Below are 23,044 nucleotides of genomic sequence, written 5' to 3' on the forward strand. Positions count from 1 at the left end.
GTTTCTATATAAAGAAAGATAAGCCAAAGAAAGATTTGAAAGAGAGAATTCAACAGGTATTTTACCTTTTCACCTTTAATTCCTTTCTGGCCTGGCAAACCAGCTACTCCGGGCAATCCTGCTTCTCCCTGATTTTAAAAGAAATCAGAAATCAACAGAGAAGGAGACCCAAAATATGTATTTGGTTTGGTTTTATCACAAAAGCCTAACAGAGAAAATTATTCAGAATAAATACAGTACAACACCCAGGAGAAGGATTTTTTAAAAAAAAACATTATTTAGAAAATAATTTATTCTCAAGTAAAAACATTTACATTAAATATAATGCCTAAATATAACTGTCATTTTTACTACAGACTTTTTTTTTGGCTGTGTATTTAAAAAGCTAAACCTTACAGACCTTTGCAACTATAACTAAATCTAAAATGTACTTTCTTAACTGGGAAATACAATGTAAGTACCTTAAAACACTGGAAACCAGTAAGATGCTTTTCATAATGACAAAAAAAGAGAATTCAACCTTTTTCTTTTTTTTTCTTTTTTTCTTTTTTTTTTTTTTTTTAATACCTAGCAGGATTAAACAGTGTGATGTAATAAAAAAGCAATAGGAAAGCCTCATACTTTATTTGGAAAGCAGTGGCACCTCTCTTTAGATTCTTGCGGCATTCCTGGAAGTGTGTATATTTTGCTGGCATGAACAGTCACTGGTGATGAAGTTGCAGTAAGTAACTTCTCCTCATGCGGGCACTAAAATAAAAAGATTTTCTGGTTTTTGGTCTTTTAACTTTGGTTAACAGATAAATACCATTCAAACACTATTTTAAAGTTACTTTCTGTTTTAGTGCTCCTGTGTACACCATATTACAAAGAAGCTGCAACAATTGCCAAACAGAGGAAAAAGCTGTAGCAAAATGAAGTCTAGACATTGTGATTCTTCTGCACTAAAATCAATGCCAGTTAAAACTGATCTAAATGTCCCACTTCTTTCTTCCAAAAGAGCCCAGACAAAGGAATAAAGTCTCTCAAAATTAGAGGTAGTGAAGCAGAAAATCCTCATGGAAAAAAAAAAATAGAGGGTACTTCTCAGTTTCATCCCATCCTCCACCACTCATCCTGAAATATCAAATGTCAGAGTGTGAGGGAAAATTATTATTATTATTTTGTAATTAAATACTGTGGGCATGCAGAGTTTGGAAACAAACAAAAAGCCCTGAAGCCAATATTCACCTTCCTGTAACTCATGAGAGCTGAGCCAGCCTGAAGATATACTACAGGACAAGTCAACAGAACCTGATAAATTTTAGAAGCTCTCACTAAGATGTAATGAAGTCTCTTGTGAGCCCTCTGTCAGAGAAATTCCCATAGGATTTACAGCTTAGTGCAGAAATTTGTACCCAAGGATAAATTTCTTCCTTTAGATTACTGAAAATGTAGCCCTTACAATCGGTAAGGCAGTAATGAAAAAATAAATCAGAAAATGTAATGCTCATTTCAATATGAAAGTCATTAAGAAGTAAACCACCTTTTTTTTTTACATCTTCAACTTAAGACAAATGAATGAAACTGAAGGTGATTTTAGCTATATAGTTGAATGAATGTTTAAGATGCTATTAGTAAAGCCTTTCCTTGATCTTTTTGTGTTCTTATATAATTACGTTCTGTTTTGTTTTTACCTTTTTGCTACTGTGTCATAACGGCTAAATAAATTGTATTTCCACGCACAAAGTGGAACCTACAGAAGTTTATACACTCAAGAGCAAGCCTGCACTACTATCAGGAACATATTTTGAAATATATTCGAACAATAAGTTATTATTTAAAATTGAAATTTCCCTTGATAAATCAGATCCAGCCTCTTCCATGCTCCTGAGCACCGATCAGTTGTCAGTTCCCACATTCTCCTGCCTCTCTGTTCTTGGGCAGCTTTATAGCTCCATTCCAAGTATCCTTTTCTCCCATCTTTGTAGATGGAATCAATTAGTCCTTCTGCATACTCTGGGTTTTTTTGCTGACTGCAGGCTGGGTGATGATGGTACTGCCCATTATCTCAGAGGTGCCTGCTCTTGCAGACTATTTCTTCATAAGTAGCAGATCAATATTTTAACATATTTTTTCTGCGTATTTTTTTTCTCTATCATGCCCATTTAGAGAAAAAAAATCAGATCTGCAACTTAAAGTGTTCTTATAGTTCCTAGTGTCCTCCCGTTCACACTGATTCTATTAAAACAAAACAGAAAAGTGAACCCTCTAAACTAAATCAGTTTCTTCTTATGTTAAACAATATATACATCTTAGCGTGTATTATAAAGAAGAAAGTATGTCAAATATGAAACACCCATTCTTCCACATTAGCGTGCCAAAATAAGGGAAACACCCTCAACACCTTCCTATTTGTCTCCCCTTCCACAGGCCTGCAGACTCCTTCATGGACTTTGTTCGTCACCTGATGGCTTCACTAGATAGAACTGTTATTGAAATGGCCTCTGTTATTTGAAGCCATCCTCAGGTCACTGCAGTGATTTGTATCCTGCTCTCTAAGACTTCCTTAGTTACTAATTAGGCATTAATCAATGTTAAGAAACACAGTTAAAAAGCACTAGCACCACCTGTGCCTTTTACTGAAGTTCCACTGTGCCACCGAGTTAGGCAGCAAGAAACAATGTACCATGACTCCAGACACAGGATTCATTTTTTAGGAGGTAATTAATCTAACACTTCTATGGAAATGTCTTTAGGAGTCTTTAGTAAGAAACAATGAAGCAATTTCTTTTGTATTAACACTTGCATTTAAACAAATAACTTACCAGGTCTGCAGATATTTCACAACATGTATCTTCCCTTGCAAGTTTTGGATTACAATAAACTGTTATGCGGTGAAGTTCAATCTATTAAGAAATACAGAAAAGACTAATATAAGATGTAAAAAAATCATACGTTACAGCATGCATTTTCTTATCTTGGCACAAACTTTCTCTGTGAAACACTGCATATTTCTGAAATGCTGGAAAAAGGAACAAATCCAAAATAATTACACAGCTCCTCACTTCAGGAACAAATTATGAAGCCTACTACTTATATTTACTTTTTTAAAATTACTTTTTAATTACTTTTACCATCACATTTTAGATTTAATTTATCTTCTTGTAAGTTGTATCCCTCTGTATGGCTCTTGCTATGCTACACAAGCATTTTAGCCCTCTAGACGTCCTCTGCAAACCTTTTCAGGAACGTAATTTTCTTCTGCAGTGAACTAGAATAAAGGTTTCATAAGCTCTCTCACACATACAGCTTTCATCACTTTGGACAGACCTTTACCTGGACCTTGCCAATAAATCACTTAAAGAGCAAAAGATTACAAATCTTGTACATAAAGCTTCTGTTTCAGAGATTTTTGGCAGATTAGCAAGATGAATAGCATCTGATTTAAACTAGCTAATCTTGCCCTTGTATGCCTCTTTCTGCATCTCTGTTGTACCCTCTTATTCTCCTCCTTGCATTTGGTGTTGAGAAGAGTGACTGCTGGTACAGGATCTGCTCTGCTGCCTTCGTCAGCTTTATGCCCATAATATTTTCCTGTAAATGTAGAAATCCCAATTGACAATCTCAATCCAGAATTATCAAGCCTGTACCACACAACCAACACAAGATAAAAAGTATCTGCTCCTTCTCCTGCATGCTATGTGGAAATGAGGAGATGGTACATACATTTCAATAAAGTTGAACTCAGAAAATAAAATGAAGCATGAGCTTGGCCCCATGAAACAAGAGCTCTGAGTCCAGGCCAAAGTGTTCAGCATCTCAGAGGACTGATTCCTCCCACAGTGCTAGATTAGAGTTACAATGTGCTGTTCCTTCTGGAACTGTACAGTGTACATAATATATCTGAAACTTTCAGATGGCCACCATAAACTCCAAGTCAGAGGCTTTCAACCTGCTAACTGGATGTCAGCATACTTAAACTGACTTTTCCTGGAACTTTCAAATTACTTGCTGTGAGCTGTCTGCACAAGGCAACAGAGAAGAGCATCTCTGGGACAGAACACAGCCCAGAATATTATGGAGTTGCCTTGGATAATTTTGCACCAAAGGCTGCACGAAACTTCCAGCCAATTCCTAGTCCCTCCCATTTGGAGGAAGGAGTAACAACTACGAACAATGTGCCCCTATTTCTGCCATAGCTGAATTACCCTGGAATATGATACAATCTTGATACAGAGGTAATCCTTTTTTTTTTTTGTCTCCCCTTTATCAAAGGGAGACAAAGTGTAGCAGATGACTGATACAAAATCATCAATTAACCTCATAAAAATTTAAAGAAAAATATTGCCACTGAAAGTTATTTCTAAATGTAGTAATAATATGTCTACAGTAACCACATGGCTCTTATTCCAAAGCGAATGCAGAAAAAGACTCCTGAAACCAGGACCAAGTTTTTGTAGTTACTTTGGTAACAGAAGGTTTGCCTTAGCAGATGCTACAGCACTGAATATTGTTTGAAGAAAAAGGCTTAGGGACTTCAAATTAAGAACATACACTTGAAATTAATAACCAGTTTTGAACCTTTTATCTACATAATTCTTTACGATTGTGTTAGTAAAAGCACGGCTAAAACACGATTTCAAGTTATCTGGTTTTCCTTTCATACTACTCACATCTACAGGCTTATCATCCCCAGCGCGAGAAGCAATCAGAGTCCTTCCCTGCAAGTCAATGGTGAATTTTTCAACAGTCTGCTTTCTCTCAATTAAATTACAATCCAAATAGAGGGAAATGATCCCCGACTGCACACTAATACCAAGCTTATGCCACTGCCGATCAAACAATGGATAAATTTCTCGACTCTTAAAAGTATAGTGCAGTATATTTCCCTGAGCAGATTTGGTCATATACTCCACAACCTTTTTTGTACCATCCAGAAGGACAGAGATCTGAAAGCAAAACAAAATAAAAGAAATTGTCATTTAAAAGTTACAAGTATGAGAATGAAATGCATATGTAATAGTTATACTACAGAATTATGTTATGAAGCATTCTTCCATGTAACTTTGTAAATACATATCAGCTATAAATCATAACATGCCTTCTTATCCTATTTTGCAGTCTTAATACATTTTGTTAAAATTCTGTTGTTCATATAATAAAATCATCAAATATTTCAGAGCAGTCTGTCTATTCCCTATATACTGTAGCTAAATCTAGTGGTGAAATGCCCACTAAGTTACATTTGCCATATTATATAAGGGGGAAAAAAAGAAACTTGAAAAAAATAATTCAAAGACAACTCTAACCTCAGGTGTATCATACTGATTTAAAACTTGCCATATATACCAACGCTCTTTCTTGGTATTTCGCCTTACACGGAACGTAGCAACTAGAGAATATTCCTCAGGAAGCCCATTTGGAAATACTTGCCTAGAATAGGAGAGAGAAAAAACAATTATTTCTTGTTATACACACAAACACTGCTTAAAAGGAATGAACACAAATAATATCTGGTGAAAACAAGGAGCCAAATGCTCACTCACACTTGTAGAAATTCACAGACTTCAGCAATCAAAAGTGCCTGTCCTCAAAAGTACAATTCAGTCTATTTACATGAATAAACAACTAAAGATTTCACTAAGAATTTTTTTGTTCTACCTTATTTAAAATCTATGATTCCTATTAATAGAGGTCTTAAAAGAACTGTTGTAAAGTGAATGCCACATATAAACATATTTTAAAATACTGCTTTTCCCAATGTCTTGCTTGGGATACTGGAACAAGTTTCCCAGAGGATCTGTGGAATAATCCCCATCCTTAAGAGCCTCAAAACACAGCTGGAGAGGGCTCATGATCTAACTTTCAAGTTGGTCCTGCTTTGAGCAGGGGATTGGTCCAGTGGCCTCCCCAGGCAATGACTCAGACATCAGGCTTGAACAAAAATAAGGAATGTATTTCTGAATGAGTGACTTGCTGTTGTCTGATTTTGTTATTCTTTTCTTACCTGAGATATGTCGACACCTCTAAAAAGAAGTCTCACTTGCTACCTGTGTCACAGAATGCAGTAGACACCACTTCTACAAACTATTTGATAAGTTTGTATTGAAGAAAAAAATGAAATTAGTCTGTAACTCAACTCTGCAGACTTCAGTAATCACTAAACATACACTAATTGTGTATTAAACAAATTAGGATAGCGTAATCAACTTTTTTCTTTTCAATGTCTGCATTTCAAATTATTACTTTTCGAAGACAGAGATGAGACAAATGAAAACTATGGATGCAAACACCACACGACACATGACATAGCTAAAGTGTTAACGTTGCTGTTTACTGAAGACTGTCAGGATTGCCCAGCTAGCCACATTGCAAAAGGCATTCTCTGGACCAGAGCAGAGGAAACCCAAGGGCCCCATGCAGCAGAAATATTTACTCTGTTTTTCTTCCTACAATCATGTGAAGTAAATGGTTTAGTTCTAAAAAACTACAAATGGGATTATAATTACACAATAATGTGCTATAAAGGCTTTATTAAAAAAAACTAAAAACAAAACAAAGGGAAAGAAAAGAGAAAAAAAAAGGAAAAAGAAAAAAAAAAAAAGAGGAAAGCTCCAGCTGACAAGAAAATAACACCACAACCCTGCTGGAAATCAGTGCACTTCAGTTAACTTAGGATCTCAGGAAAAATGCTTTTTGTGTAGAGAAGCCTGCACTAAATCCTGCCAAAGAATTTCTTTATGGACTAACACCTATTTAGGTCCCTTATGTGGGAATTACACTTCTGTGGCTTATTTCCCACAGCTGATTCCTGTTTTATCCCAGCACCAAATTGGCTGCTCTCCCACATTGTTAGTGGACCCATATGCTCTGTTGTTCCGCTATAGATGTTTCAATGTCAAAAGGCAAGGCAAGAGTGAATAGGCTTTGCGGGACTTAGATACAAGTTTCATGCTACTCTATATTTTAATTATAGCATAAATAATATGTTTGTTATTTATAAAGAAAATACCTTAATTGGGCATCTGTAACACAGAAGTGCATCTCTGCAGAACAGTAAACTATCTGGACATGGGATCAGCCCTATGGTTTACAGCACCCTGGGCAAGCTAAGGAGATGGCATCTCAGGTTTACAGCTGTAAATGACAGGATATCTGGCTGCGGGAACATCTGATTAGCTCTCCAAAAATCTATTAATTTTCCTAGCTAAGTTCTATATTGGGAGCCACAGGGGAGTTTACATTAATGGGCCAGCTGTAGAAGGGAAATGATCAGAAATCTTCATCAAATGAAAGGAGGGGAAACCATGACTGGTATGATAATTCTGCAAAACAAATGGAAGTACAGTTTGGACATGGTAGGCATTCTAGTATATACAGAGCAATTTTTTGGTGTTGTTTTACTCTTTTTTTTTTTTTTTTTTTTTACCGTCATTGCTTTTTTCTGTAAGCCTCCCCTATACACTTTTAAGAGCCGACTAAATGAATAACAATATGACTTCTAAAATTAAAGTGTTTCTTTCCGAATTTTCTCCCCCCCCAAAATGGTTTCGTCTGAGCGCACATGATATAAAATTACCTTCCTTAACACTTTATCAAACCATTTAGGAAACAGGAAAATAGTTAAGGTATGAGCCAGCATTATGAAAACGGGCAGGAATTCACTCTAGCTTCTCTTACCTTTGAACTGACAGAGGAAACTGTATTGGGAGAAATGAGAAAAGCAGACAAGGTCAAATTCATTCCTAAGGGCATTATACCGATTTCAGTGAAGTTAACTAAAGAGTAAAATTTAAGGAGAATTGTACCAAGGATAAATTCAGTTCAATTCACAAAATAAGTTAGGTAGGAAGGTACCTCTAGAGGCCAATGGATCTAAACCCCCGCCCAAAGCAGGACCAACCTAAAATTATATCAGGTTACATAAGTCCTCCAACTGAGTTTTAAAAGTCTCCACGAACAGAGGTTATTCCACAGCCCTCTGGGAAACGTGTTCCAGTGTCTGGCCAACAAACAGCACCAGCACAGATTTGGTATACAGCTATTGTATACCAAAGACATAACAAGCAATATCTTTATTCTGAAAAGAGTTCTCATTGTGTAACTGTATCATCATTCCTTGGCGACCAAAAAGTCATTAACAGGTGCTTTAAAGTATACACTTAATGCTCAAGGCCTTCCAGCTAGATGGTGAATGCTAAAGGGAAAAAAATGAAGTGATAAAATACTTAAAAAAACTAGCATACTATCTACTAATACACATAATTTCTCCTATGTTCTTGCTCCCTGGATGGATTCAAGTGAAATAGTAGAATAAAGAGCATGCATCTAGCATTGAAATGACTTAGGTACAGGCAATAAGTAAGATATTATAGCAAAATTTAAATATTAACCATGGTATCTTCTACTCTGTAAAGCTCAATTAAAAACTCCTCAGAAATGCACAATATGTATGTGTTTTAAATAATAAATATATAGTGACATTTATGAGGGGCCATGGGGAGCCAGAACAGAAAAATGAACATAAAACCCCATACTGGAGCGTGAAAAAAGCCAAAAAAAAAAATTTTGCAGAATACTGAATTTGAAATCCAGTTATTTGAACATTTAATATACTGTTTTACCTGATCGTATCTACCAACATTTAAAAACTAATGAGAAGTCATGCGCAGGGTGAAAACCATAAAGCAGCAGCATTAAATGTTAATGAAAAATACAAAAGCAAGTTTTCTACATATCCACAGCTCAACAAGTACTTCCTCACAGAGTATTTACCCTTTCCATGTGGCACAGGGAAAGAACAAGAGGAACAGGAGAGAGAATAAGGATGAAGGAAACCTGTACCAAGCTCACCTCAAAGTCTACAGATGTAAAGCACAAATACAGAGAATAAATATAGAGGGTAGTACATCATGTTGTATTAGCCAAAAGCAATAAGAGAGGTGACAGGTCTTAAGAAAGCCCTAGCATTACAGAAATATGGGTAGCAATGAATAAGTGTGCAAATTTATCTATAAAGACAAAAAACAACTTACAAGTTAAAACAGAAAAGCAAATAAGGGTATCCTTGACACCTGGTCTCTGAACCAGGGGTTGCTTATGGGTTTTTTGGACAAAATTGCTGGAACCAAAATACGTAATCAGACTTGAAAGTAAAAATGTGAATCTGAGATTTTCCTCTCACAGGAAATATCCTTAACAGTGGGACAACAGTCAAGTTCTCCCATTCCTGTTGAGCCTCCTTAGACTGGGGCAATTCAAACCATATAACCTCCCTTCAATGTTATTGAAAAGGTCCTTGCTCTCTCTTCTACACTGACAGTGCTCACGACTGCTGTGGTTTCTTTTGAACTCAATGCTGTCCAAGCTTATGATTTATGATTTCTGCACATTCAACGGCTTAGGCCTCCAGGGACATAGGCAGTGTTCAGGCATCTCTACATACATCTTTGAGTCATAATGAAACTTGGGTGGGAGTTACATGCTTGGCTGCTTAAGCAGCTTCCTTAGAGCTTATGCCCAATTGCTGGGAGAAGTCTGTTGTCCAAAATAATTAATTTTAGGTGCCACCAGGGGTTAGGTGGTGCTTGAGAGCAGGCAATTTGAATAATTCTCTGAGATTCAGGACCCAAAGCCTGACTAAATTACACTTTAGGTGGTATCTAGACAGTTTGATTTTCTCCTTCTGTTCATGCTGTCAGTAGTATATAATAAAAAACAAAAGCCGATGAATGGAGCACTGTGTTCTCAAAGCAAAGCACACCCTTGGTAGAAAGTGCTGAAAACAATAGCAGGAATTGAAGCACATGAACTGAACATACAGGCTTGAATTTACACCACCCTAGCCTGCTGGATTGAGGTGTGCTGTGAGAGAGGCCCCAGCTGGCAGATTGAGGAGACCAAAGATAACAAGCAGGAAAATCCCTAATGATACAAGGTTCTAGATTGTGTATGTAGACGTTGTTACAAGTTCAGTCATTCAGGTATCTCTTAATGTTCCACAGGCTGAAGCATCATGCAGATGCATCCAGAATGTTAATAAATACACGCTGATGTTCCTGCAATGACTACGTGTCACTATCAAAGCACATGTACACTTGGAGCTGCAAAGGCTTTTGTTGCGTTCTCTTTTTTTTTCTGGATTAAATATAGCCATAATTTTCCCTAAAAATAGGTGTTCTGGCCCAAGCACAGCATAGACTGTACTTTATGAGGTTACAAGTTGAGCAGTTTCAGGAATTTTGCATGAACTTTACAACTGTATTTGTGCATACCTTCCACTTGTTTGTAATGATCAAGTACAGACTGATTTTTGGCAATATATTTGCTTATTCACTTGTTTCCTGAAAAGTTCTGAAAACTTCTGAAATGCAGATAGCAGCTGGTTTTCCTAGTGCTACCATGCTAAAAGAAGTAATTATGAATGAATTAACTGTGTATTCATTGTGCTATAAACAGTTTTGGTTCTATCTTTGTAAAGCAGCATTGAGTTACCCATATCAAATTTAGTAAGGCAATCCTTTATTTATCTTTTGTTTTTATTTTTTAAAAAAGCACTAATGGAAAAGCAGCATCTATTTTTAAATCTTATGAACTCTTAATTGTTCCATATCGAATGAGACTACACTACAGTATATGATAAACTTCCGTATTTACAAGCACCAGCGGAGCCTCCAGCTTGCTGAATACCTTCCAAGAAGAGAAAGATGAGCCCACTTACATTTCCTGAGAGTGAAGTGAGACATGTTTAGAGCTTATGGCAAGACATATCTTTTCCAGCTGACATATACCGTTACCTGGTAATGTCACTTGTAATATGACAATGTTACAATAATTTGGTGGCCAGAGCTCAAGGAGTTAGTTTAGACAACTTTCCTATGGTGGGTGGTAATGACTTATTTAGTACTGTGTTGATGGAGACACTGAAATCTTAACCTTTTCATGTTTGCTAAGAGATTTAAACTGAGATCCACTATGAATTAAAAAAGCAGCTCAGGTGACTAAATACAAAAAACCTCCACATTATTCTCAATATTTCTATATGAAATGACTGTATTTCTGATTCTCAGTTTTTGCCTAACGACTGGTACAATGGGAGAAGGGGAAATAACTAACTAGAACAATTTACTCATCTCTGCCTAGAAAATGTATTTTAAATTCTTCTCAAATAAAAGAACAGCTGTTTGTTACTCAGAATAAGAAATAATTTCCTTCCCATCCATCTTCCTCAAATCACATTAAGATGCACTACACGGTTTCATGTTACATTAGGCCTCAAGTTGTTTTCATGACACACTATATGATGCAACTCTAGGGAAACTATTCAGACAGCTTAAGAGTTATTAATTACTTAGGGAGAGCTCAACCCACTGAGAAAAAGGTGCTGCTGAAAGCAAAGCTGCAAATTATTTTAACATTGAGAAAAGGGATTTACCTAATATTTCATATACTTTGGCACTCCTCTGCTTTCATTTACTGAAAAGGTATAGATTAGACTTTTGAAAAGTCAATGTTATTGCTATCAAAATATTATAGGCCATTTTAAAAAAAAGGACTGGTTTGAAAGAGAAATAGAAATACCAAAACTGTTAAGCCTGCACAGAGAACTTTACCCTTAGAATTTCTAGCAGTATTCTGTATCCTTATTTACAGGAATTATTGGTAAACTCCTAGCCCTAATTAAGCCAAAGGTCAGTCTTCCATTGATTTTTAAAGAGGTCAGGATAAGAAACCTACACCTGCTTTCCAAGTTTGGCCAATTTCTGAGTATTTTAAGTTTTTTGGGAAAAAAATACATCAGCAGCAATAAGAAGAACAGACTTAAAAGTAGTAACAAATAATAAAGGACAGTGGAAATTCAACAGTTTTTCTTCTAATTTTCTAAAGCACAATTCTGCAGCTTGATAAAATTTTGATTAAAAATTCAGGTCAACATTTAGGCTTTTGGAGTCTTGTGGAAGGCAACTTTCAGCACCTCTGATACAGTTATACACTTGCCTTGCCCAACTTGAATATTTGTTTCATGAACCAAATAGGTCTCAGAGCAATCTGTGAACTTTCCTTCTAACTGGAAATTAAAATTCCCTTCTCTCTCTCTCCCCTTTTCAATAATGAATATATTTTAAAATGTGAAAAGATGTTAAAATGGGTTCAGAAACTAGCAAGAGTATCACATCATAAAATACTATATTTAAATATCATGGTTCCCCATTCCAAAATACCACACCTTACCCTTAATGTTACACAGCAAATTAAGCTGCTCTAATCAGTAGTCAGCATCTTTCCACGCAGAGGCACACAGGGTGGCAAAGAGCAATAGCCATACCACCAGCAAACATTGTGAAGGAAGATGAGTCAGGCAAGAGGAGACAGCCAGAGCCTGACTACTTCAACAAGCTAAAACTTTTACTTAAAAGTAATTGCATACTCGAAAGGATCCTCCCACACCTACACCGGTATAGACTCAAGAAAACACAAGTGGATCCAGAAAATGGATATACCACAGCAAGCTGCCTTTTCACATACAAAACAAGTAAGGAAATTTATAGGGTACCAGAAAGATTTGGGTGGCTTTGGCAGTAAACAGGCATTGCGATGTTCCTCCAGACACTTTTGAGCTCAACATCTACTGCAACTAACCTGTGATTCAGAAAGACTGAATTCAACCTGCATGATTCACTCAGGTCTTACACTAAATACAGGTCTTGCATTCAAACTGTTTTATTTCCTTAGGACATGACCAGTGAATAAACAAACATATTGATCTTGGTGTCCAAGAGATGGGGAACACAGATGAGAAAAACATGTTCTTTCACAAAAGGGAAAAACATTATTTTGTGTCTGCTTTCTCCCAATCATGTAATTGCACAACACTTTGCATCCCTCTGCCTCATCCTGCTCAAACCAGATGGGTTTTCCATGTGTTGGCATCACTTACTGGCTGAGAAACACGTAGACCTTCTAATGTTGCTGGCAGAAAATGACCAAAACCAGCCTCTGTTGCCCCAGTTTGTTTTTTCAATTTGATTCTTATATATATTTTCAGTAGCTGTGGCAGCAAGGTAACACCTCTGTAGCAGATACTGATGCATCAGTAACTGATGCGTTCAGTTCCATCTGCTCCTCCTCACACATTACAATAAGAAGTTGCACTCAGCCTACTAGTTTTAGAGTCTGTTAATACAGTGATGTTTCCCTTACACGCTCTTCCACATTCCATGGATGCTAAATCTGCTCATGTACCAAAATTAAAAAGTGTCCGTTAGGAAGAGCTCCTTCCGGTACCAGCACCCATTTGCCTATCATAGCTACACTGAAAAAAATAAAAATAACTCAAAAGAAAATAATCTCTTGAACTTTCAGCATTAGGCAGGAATCATGCTCTTCCTAGACATATACCTCATTCTCCTTTCCTTTCTGTATCTGAATGTAGAACTTCACACACACGCGCATTTTCCTATCCCCATTTTTCTAACAGGTTTCTACTCTTGTGATTCACTGTAGGGAATGAAACCTCCATGCACCAAGCTAACATGGTTTTACTGTCCAGCACGAACATCCCAGAAATCTTCAGTACTTTTTCTTACTGGGAACCACACAAGTAAATTGGTTGCCTCTATAAGGAAACTTACTCAGGGTCTGACACATTTCTCAGAAGCAATGCACAACAACTGAACAAAACTTTGAAGATTAATGGCAGAATTCAGAGAAGGGTGATGATCTGTTTCTTTGGTGGATTTGTGATTGTCTCCTAAGATACAGTCTTTGTTCAAGCTGTAAAGCTAACATGTTTAAAAGAATGGCCGAGATTTACATTTTCTTCAAGTCATTCAAGAATTGCATAAAGCTTGTTGGCATTTTTACATAATCTCTCAAGGCCGTTTTGTTGTGCTAAGTGTCCTAAAATCCCACCCCACCCCCAAAGTGTGACAACCACCAAGAGAAGAGAATGTGAACTTAAAAGTATGTAAAGTTCCTTTAAAAGTATGTAACATCCACGCTTGTCTTTATTTTTGACATTTTATGAGCAGCTCTAAGTCATGTGGTTCTTCTCATTTGCTCCCAGAAATAGAACAAAGATGACAGGTCTACTTATTAGAGTAGTCTGTTATTTGGCAGTCTCTGAAGTCAATAACGTATTAAATTCCTATAGTAGATATGATTATCTACAGTGAAACTGAGTTATTTGGCTCGATCAAGAAACTCTCTGAAGATGTCAGAGAAAAACATGATTACAGTAACCTCCAAAAGTCAACTGGTAGTGAAAATTGCTCTGCATGCATTTTTACTTGCTTCCTACCCTGAAGCAAGATCTATGGCACAGTGTTAATTATTTGTAGATATCAGTGGTTGCTATTGTCTGGAAAAGCAAAGAAAAAGCAGACTACAAAGAGGATTTGTCTATTGGAGGCCATGATCATTCAGTCTGAAGACAGACCAATGCACTTCATACTTTGGAAAGAAGGGAGGAAATCAGGAATGAAATTTCTTTTTTCTTGGCCTATAAATCCATATAGCCTTCTGTAGAGGAGGAAGAAATCTAGGCATCCATCTCTCCTTGGACATTTTCAAAGCCAATTTACCAGCACTGTACAGACACTTGTAAAAGTATCTAGAGATGTTAGCTGATTGCCAAAACAGAGCGGTCTTTTTAGCTTGTGCACAGGAAGGTTAGTCAGCTCCAGCAGAGCTGCATGCTGAGAGACTCACACCCTCCTACTTCTCACGCTGGTCTTGTGAGAGCCACCTTGGGTATTTCTGCATGACATCGTGCTACCCAACCTAAATGTGTTGTTTCCTTAGAACCCTCAATTTCTTCCTGTTTAGTCTCCCCTCACCTCCACCTCAACCTTTTGGTAGCTTTTCACAATGAATCAATGGAACAAGTGCTAGCAAAGTGAACTGTTGATTACACTTGGAACAGGCTCCCCCCTTCCTTCCCTGGTTTGTTCTGCCAGGTCCTAGACAACCCTGGCTGATGGTAAAAGGCAAACCATCTCACAGGCCAGCATCCCTCTTATGAAAATGCTGAGTGCTCACAGTACACTTAGCAGCATGGCTGGTGGTGGAAAAGGAGAGCTAGGACTGCTGCATGGAGTGCAGCTGAACCAAGCTAAGGGATGCTTTTTTTCCCAACCTCAAATCATTGCCAGGATAACTAGCCGCCTCCACTTCAGCAGGCAGGCCTGCCTATAAATAAATTAATTCCAGGCTAAAGTCACAAACAGGCCATGCTAAAAAGGCCTGAGAAAAAAGGCACAGGCAACACTGAAGGTACTACAGCCTACAACACCGTTATAAATGGATATATCTACCATGTTGGTTACAGCTGATGTCCCTTAAAAAAGAAGGTATAAGTGGTGAAGATTAAGTTACCAGCAGAAGAGACCGAAGTAGGAAAGAAGGTTAATGATACCAGATACCAGGGTCTGACCTGAAATAAGTAGCTCTGTCAGCTGCAAGAGTGAAGCTACAGAGCGAGAACATGCTTTTGCTTTAACACCCCCTCCACACAGCATGACTAGTCTATGAATATTTAAGCCTGGTGTTCTGCTTACAATTTCAAGGATAATTAGATAAATAATGTGCTCTTTTACAGTCTGTAAAAACTGTTAACATTAATAGATTTTAAATGAATCAATATGGGAAATAAGAGATCAGAAGTTTCATTTGCATCACATAGAAAGGCTTACTAGCATTTGCAGAAACTGGAAATTATCACTTTTCTGAAGTCTCAGGACTTATAAATTAGTTGTCTAATTAAAGACAAGTTAAAAAAAAATACACAGTTTAGCTTGCATCTCTCTCACTTTCTGTAATAATGAGATTTTTGGTAAATTACAGATTAAGTGAGGTTAAAATACATCAAGCTCAAAAATATCAACATTGCATTGCTATTTGCTGAGTCATAACTATGTTTAACAGGATGGGCTAAGGACCTGTGACTTGCTAACCCTTTACTATCAGACCCAGCTGGGAAATAGCCAGGCACACCCTTTAAAGGCCTAGGAGAGAAACCAAAAAAAGCTTGTAAGGAGAGATGGGGTCTTGCATTAAGCCGAAGACAGAGGTGTTGAAAGGAGGCTTCAAGCACTGGTAGCTTTGGATAAGTCAATGAACATTTTATTTTGATTTTTCCTAAGCTTCACATCAAAAGAACCCACCAAATCCAACTTGAAAAAAGACTATATTACTGGGAGTCCCTCTCAGGCTGGGGAAACAGGCCAGATGCCTTATATCCAAACAAGCTTGATATGCTTGGAATTGACAAACTTTTCTCAAAACAGCAAAGGTTACACAGTACAAAAAATTTGCATTTGAAACAATGCGTCGTCTATAACTTAATTTGAGTTTGAACCACCTATGCAACTTCTAAGCAAAAGTAACAGAACTGGAATGAACAATGACCTTGTTTTTCAACAGTAAGGCTGAGACTGAAATCTTTACTGCTGATGAAAACTGTAACATCATATTACCTACTACAAACCTCAGGCTAGTAGATGAACTGTGGAAGAGTTACAACAGTAAAGAAAAAAACCAGTAATATCACATTTTGCACTATATAAACTTGTAACATTTATGCATGCAATGAGATGTAAGAAATATTGTTGAAGTTTTAAAAGGTAAATACTTTATTCCCTCCCTGTCCTATAAAAAACCCAGCATTTTGATGAATTCACTCTTATCCTATAAATCACTTGATTGACAATGGAATTAAGTACCCAATATTATGGAAATCTATATTCTTAAGGAAGGAAATCTGTTTACAGTATAGTCTATAATAGAATCATAGAATGATTGAAGTTGGAAGGGACCCCTGAAGGTCATCTGGTCCAACTCCCCCTGCTCAGGCAGGGCCACCTAGAGCCAGCTGGATAGGAGTACACATTTACTTGTGTATGAAAACAAAATCAATCAGACATAAGCTGCTTAAAGAGTTGACATTTAATTGTGATAACAGAAGATGCTGTAAAAAAATGTAATCCTAGGCATAATATGGGTTCATATTAGTAGTGCTAACTGGTCCTTAAGGAGAGCAAAGAAGCAAGGTTATAACTCTTCAATTTTTAAGAACTCTAACCAGTAATGAGTCATGATTTCATGGAAAGGAAAGTCATATCAGCTATCTTGAATCACAAGGTGTTTTTTTAGTGCTCCTAATACTTTCACAACAAACCAATCTTAAGCTCATGTAATTTCCTGGTAGCGCAGCATATTTGTCTCCACATACTAACAGTAATACAATCATTTATCACTTCCAAAATTTAAAGAAAGTCCCGTGGAAAGTAACCTATAAAAAAAATAAGAAATCATTTCAAAATCTGTGCTCCTTTTTGAGTAAACACAGACATCTAATGGCATTTCTTGCACCTAACATTTTCAGACATTCAAGTCATCGTATACAGTCTCATTACCAAACTACCACTACAACTTAGCTTCTATATTTGGTCGTGTTGTGGCACATTTTCTTTCAATGTCTCTGTCCATATAACCATTCTGATGAGTTAGTGTCTTTATTGCATGTTGTTCACAACTCCTATAGGAATGAAACATCCTACATTACACTTTTAGCTCTCAGTGACTTAATTTCACAGGAGATGTTTAAAAAACCCCAACATACTGCACTAGGAGATTCCCCTCCCAAAATACCTTGCTTCCAAATAACACCTTTAGCTATAAAATGAGTGAGCATTATCTACTAATCCTGTACAAGTCAGCTGCCAGATGTCAATCTTGAGCAACAGCAAAAATTTAACGCTGCAATTGCATGTGCTGTACTTAAGTAAGCGCATCCAACACGGAGGGTCCTGAGTGCAAGAACTAGACCTGGAAGCACACTTCTTCCCCCCCTAGTCCTGGATGTGCTCCTGGTGAACACAATAGTTTCACAGATAAATTTAAACTGGCAGTCATCTAACATTCTGAACTGCTCACTTAAAGACAGATCCAGTAAGATAAAGAACAAGGTGTGTGGAGTCACAGCACCTTGATGATGCTGTGCTGTTAATTCTCAGTAGTCCAAAGCAATAGCCATTGCTATTTTACGGGATATGCATTCAACAGTATGTGAATAATCAACCCTGCTCATAGATTATCAACATACATATTTATTATTGAACTCTCAGCAGAGTTCACAGAGGAAACACAGTAAAAGAGATAAAGTTTATGAATGACGTCAGCATTAACATTGCTAATATGAGCATGTCAATAATAAGCAGCAGCCTAATCCCTAATATAGAAGACACATGCATTTTCATATGATAATTAAAAGCCTAATGCCATATTAGGAACTATCAACAAGTTATTCAAGGCTTGTACTGTCACGATCGATCCCAGAGTATTTTTAGGATTTATTTTTTGTTGATAGAATTCTGAGATTCTGCAACTAGTCACGTTGGCTAAATCCAAAAATAACATGATCTCTTGCACATGGTTCTGTTAATACACCAATATCTGTACATCAGGCCTTAGTTTCTATAGATTACAGACTGTTCTTCATGTTGAAGTTTACTAAATAATTCCAAGTTTTGAAATGAGTTTGTGACATGACAAATATTCACTTGAGACAAGGCTGCAATCAGTAAACTCTGTACACTTATGACTGAAATCAAGTTGATACCCAGACTTCCAAGTGAAAAATCCAGAGCATGGACTATACTGTTCATGCAAAATTAAAGTAGTATTTTTAAAACAATTTGGCAATTTATCTCCATAAATAAAACATGTTTCATGATATGATGATAAAAACTGCAAAGAGCTAACCACAGAGAAATTCTAGAGGCCAAAAATCTTTCACAACCAACTGAAAATAAATTAAAATCAATGTAATGAAAAAAGTGCCAAGCAGTTTCACTTGGAGACAGCCCATGAACTCTTTTTAGATAGAAAAACTAAAATCTCAGAGGCAAGGTGGGTGAAGGGAATGATATCTCTGTGACAGCTTTAAACAACAAAGCCCCAGCGTAGACACAGATGTATCAGCACAAACACCTTTTTGTAGTTACAACTTTAGCGAAGAGAATGAATGCCTGACAACACAGCTAATGCAAACTACATTTCACAAAAGCCAGGGAAAAAAATAAAAATTTGACTTATTACAGGTTTGGGGTTGGTTTTTTTTTTTTTCGGTCTGCTGATAAATGACTTCTGAAGCACATGGTATGACTGCCTCAGCTGGAGAACTTATATGCATTTTACAAAGACACTTGAATTCTCCCAGCCCAATCAGCAAAACTGATAAATTATCTTTCAATCTCTAATTTTATGCTACAACATATGGGGGTTACAGTCTGTCCTCAGCTGTATGCATTCTACTCAGAACATTTCACTGAATTCTGTGTGACTGTATATGTCACTGCTGTATATATCCATATTTACTCAGGATTTCTAAGAAACTTCAACTGTATTAATTTTGCAACTGTATTTTTGTTCTAAGACTATTCTGAGTAGTGTTCTTTTCAAACGTATGCCTGTTACAGACTTAGATCTGCATCCTACTTATTGATTTATAGTACTGTCTTGTACTCAACTTTTGGGGGGCTTTTTATCCAAAAAAGATGGCCAGGAAAAAACAAGACAGCATTACAAAATTTTAAAAGTCAGCATGCTTGGCAGGGAGTAAGACACATACAAACTCTCGTGAAAGTTCCCCACAGTCTGGCATCACTTAAGGCTCTCTTCATCTAACACACTGGTAAACTGAACCACCTATGGCAGAATCTGTCCAAATTTTTGAACAAGGGCCATATGGAAGCACCCAGGGGAATCACTTGTGCTGAATCTGGAAGTCTAATAACACAATAACTTTGTCTAGCAATTAAAGTCTCTACAACAGTATATGTTTTAAGTTTTGTTATCTTATACAATAAGAAAACTGAAAAAGACTTTTGGTATCCATATTGGATGAAAATAAAAAGGAGTTATATATAGGAGTATACAGCAGCAAAAGTGAACATTGCTTAGATGTTGCAGATGCTGTTGGTTTAATCAGAACAATAGAGTTGTTTTCCACAAGGCAGGTTAAACCATAAACTGAAGATGCAATTTCAGTGTTTGTTTTAGCTAACAGCAGGCTGTCTCCTGCCCCAGAAGAATGTTCTTCCCCCTTTCCCCACTGTGATTACTGGAGATCAACACAGCCACAGGGATCAGCCACCAGCCTTGCTGACCAGACAGGCTGATGATGATGTGGAGAAAGTGAGATGAGGCTGAGAGCTAGAGGGGAGTGCTGTGAACTCCTAATTTTATTTTCTTCCAAATAACAATTTTGGCTGGACAGATTTCTCCTTTAAAACAAAGACAGCAGGAAAAAAATAACACTAATCTGAAAAGAAATACATGTTTTTCAAATTAAGGAAAGCTTTTTAAGTAAGGAGAGTAAACTGCCTTTACTATTTGTTCATCCAGTGCTTCTGTGATTTGCTTATTGCCTGCCTTAAGTTTCATCCTGAACCATGAAGTACACAGGGGATCTACACACACACTGCTGGTCTCCAGCTCACTCTCACTGCGGGCCAGTGCTCTTAAAGTACACATCTTCCCAAAAGCTCCTTCCCTTTATCTACAAGTGCTTTACAGAAAGAACAACATTGCTGGGGAAAGAAGGAAATGATCCAACATTTTAACCAATTCAGCTAGCACCATGCTGCCACACTAAGTGCTCTACTGTCCGGGAATACACTACAGGTCAAACAATTCAGATTTGCTACAGTCAGTGGCATAATTGAAACAGTTTTTCTGCTCTCTGTTCCCTCCCAGTCTGCTTTCAATGTAAGTACCATACATTTTTATATATACTCTTCCCTCTGCCACCTCTCTGTCATTACTTTTGCTTTCCCAATTCTTTCCACGTAGTAAAATGTATGTTAAGCTATAGGATAAATCAAACCCAATGCAACAATTAAAATCCGTTGTCTGAATTTTAATTTTTTTAAAAAGACCTTGGTGTATTTCTTGTAAATTGTCAGGTATAAACAAACCCAAATATGCAGAAAAAATACATTCACATGTTCATCCTTTAGAAGAAGCATTGCCCTAGCATTTTTCATGGTAAGAGGCTCCAGTTTTCTCCTTAGTTATAAAATGAATTAATTGGTATTTACATGGTAGGTATAACTCCAATTTGTTCTTTCAACAGTGATCTCTGTATTATCTTTCTTTTTAATTTATAAAATGCACTTAGTTTTCAAGTTTCTGGAAATAAACACAAAGTACACAGTTTTAGTACCTTTCAACCAGAATAAAAAAAAAAGAAAGGCTGTATCTCTGCAGCTTCTGATCTACTACTTTGAAAGACCTGAAGAAAGCATCAGGATTTGCACTAGATTTGAGCTCCCACACTCAGGAAACAAATTCCAGAGACAAGGCCCTTTTCTTGAAAATACCCTGCAACCAAAATACCAGACATTTCAGTCTTAGCATTGTTGGCTCCAACAGCTCAAATGACCTCAAATAAATACACAATATAGGAGGGGAGAGGTGGTTTCTTACAAACCCATCTAATACTTTAATAGACCAAAGGCTAGCAGGATTTTGTGTAGGCACAGATAAAAGTTGGTTGGCATAACTAATTACTGCCTCCAAACAGTGGTGCCACCTCATAGCCATTTTCAGTAGATGTTTTAAGTTTTCAATGAAATCTTTCAGGAACTCATGATTTACACATCTATCCATTCTATACTGTATTTAAGAAACAGGTTCACCACTTCTTAATATGTGTCTTAACAATATTTCTCAAGAAGACTGTTCAACCTGACTCCACTGCCCAAAATACACGCCATGTGCCAAACTAATCAAAAATAACACCTATGTGGACATTCACTGCCAGCTGAAGTCACATGCAAGGAACCCTGTATTTATTATTTTGGTGAAGAAAGAAGTCTTAACTGATACAGCCAGAGAACATATGACAAAGTAAATGGTTGCAAAGCCACCCAGAGATAGGTGCCTTTGAGGAGAAAAGTGCTATCTATGAAAAGGCTTCAAACGGTGAGCACAGAAACTGCTTCTCTTGATGCCAGCTGTGCTGTAGGAAATGCAATTCCCTATACGTTTTTTGCAATTAAAAAGGTTAATATTAAAAACAAAACAAAAAAACCCACGCACAAATATTCTTTCGTCATTGATTTCTGTTCTTAATAGAAAGAATCCTAAAACCTGGAACCTACTGACAGAAGTGGGAACAGTATTTCTGCATCCAATAACTAGACATCACAAGGAGGTGAAACACTTTCTCTGAAATACGGCCCAAGTCACAGCCACAGCTCTTCTGGCAGTAGTGAGTGACAACGTTGCTGATGGAGCTCAGTAGTTCAAATACAGTCAAAAGCCAAGCTCTTTTACAGTATCTTATACCAAAAAGGGGAAGAATTCCTAAAAAAATTGTGAGTACTCCCAACTGCTGTAATGCTGAGATCATTTAACAGCTAGATACGATCATCTCCTCAGTAAATTAGTATGGTTTGTCAAGCCAAACTACAAAATAAGAAAGCCATGACTGCGCCATGAAGATTTGCTAATCATAAACATCCATTTCCAAAACATTCTGAAACTCAGCCGAAATCAACATATTATCTCCTTTATTGGTGCTTTCAAAGGAGAAAAAAAATGGCCCACTAGCAACCCAGAAAAGCGAGAATGAGGAACAACTGATATCTGATGCATCTTTAGAGAAGGACAGAGAAATTATTTTATCATAATGCTATTTACACTAAGGCAACTAAAGAATAAAGATTAGTCTAAAAGGCCTCATGTCCACAAGCAGGGATTACTGCTGGCAGATCTGAGGAGTTGCTGTCAGCACAGAGCGCTGTGCTGCTTTTGTCAGAAAGTTCTCAGATGAACTGGAATACACTGCATAGGCAGTACATGTTAAACTATAGAGGACAAAATATGACTCTAGAATCTATTTATTGAAATAAAATTACATTATAAAATTACTATTATGATGACTATATACCTAGATCGTCTGCATAACAGTATTTTACTGTGAATTCCTTTAGGATTCAAAGGCTCAATTATACTGCTTTATTCAGGAATAACTTACTAATGTCCACATAAGAGCTGC

General features: G+C 37.0%; 1 protein-coding gene across 3 annotated transcripts in view; it reads right to left on the minus strand.

Annotated features, from left to right (window-relative positions):
* COL19A1 (collagen type XIX alpha 1 chain) overlaps window positions 1–23,044 on the minus strand; it is a 204,881-nt gene that overhangs the window by 166,227 nt on the left and 15,610 nt on the right. For all 3 annotated transcript variants that reach the window (XM_040598686.1, XM_040598687.1, XM_040598688.1), the window contains exons 5-9: window positions 5,289–5,412; window positions 4,653–4,928; window positions 2,805–2,885; window positions 622–747; window positions 66–128 (exon numbers count right to left, since the gene is read on the minus strand). In XM_040598686.1, the coding sequence (XP_040454620.1) occupies window positions 66–128; window positions 622–747; window positions 2,805–2,885; window positions 4,653–4,928; window positions 5,289–5,412 (670 nt within the window). The remainder of the gene's footprint in view (window positions 1–65; window positions 129–621; window positions 748–2,804; window positions 2,886–4,652; window positions 4,929–5,288; window positions 5,413–23,044) is intronic.

This window comes from Falco naumanni, chromosome 6 (genome assembly GCF_017639655.2).
Source record: "Falco naumanni isolate bFalNau1 chromosome 6, bFalNau1.pat, whole genome shotgun sequence".
In the NCBI taxonomy this organism is placed as follows: Eukaryota; Metazoa; Chordata; class Aves; order Falconiformes; family Falconidae; genus Falco; species Falco naumanni.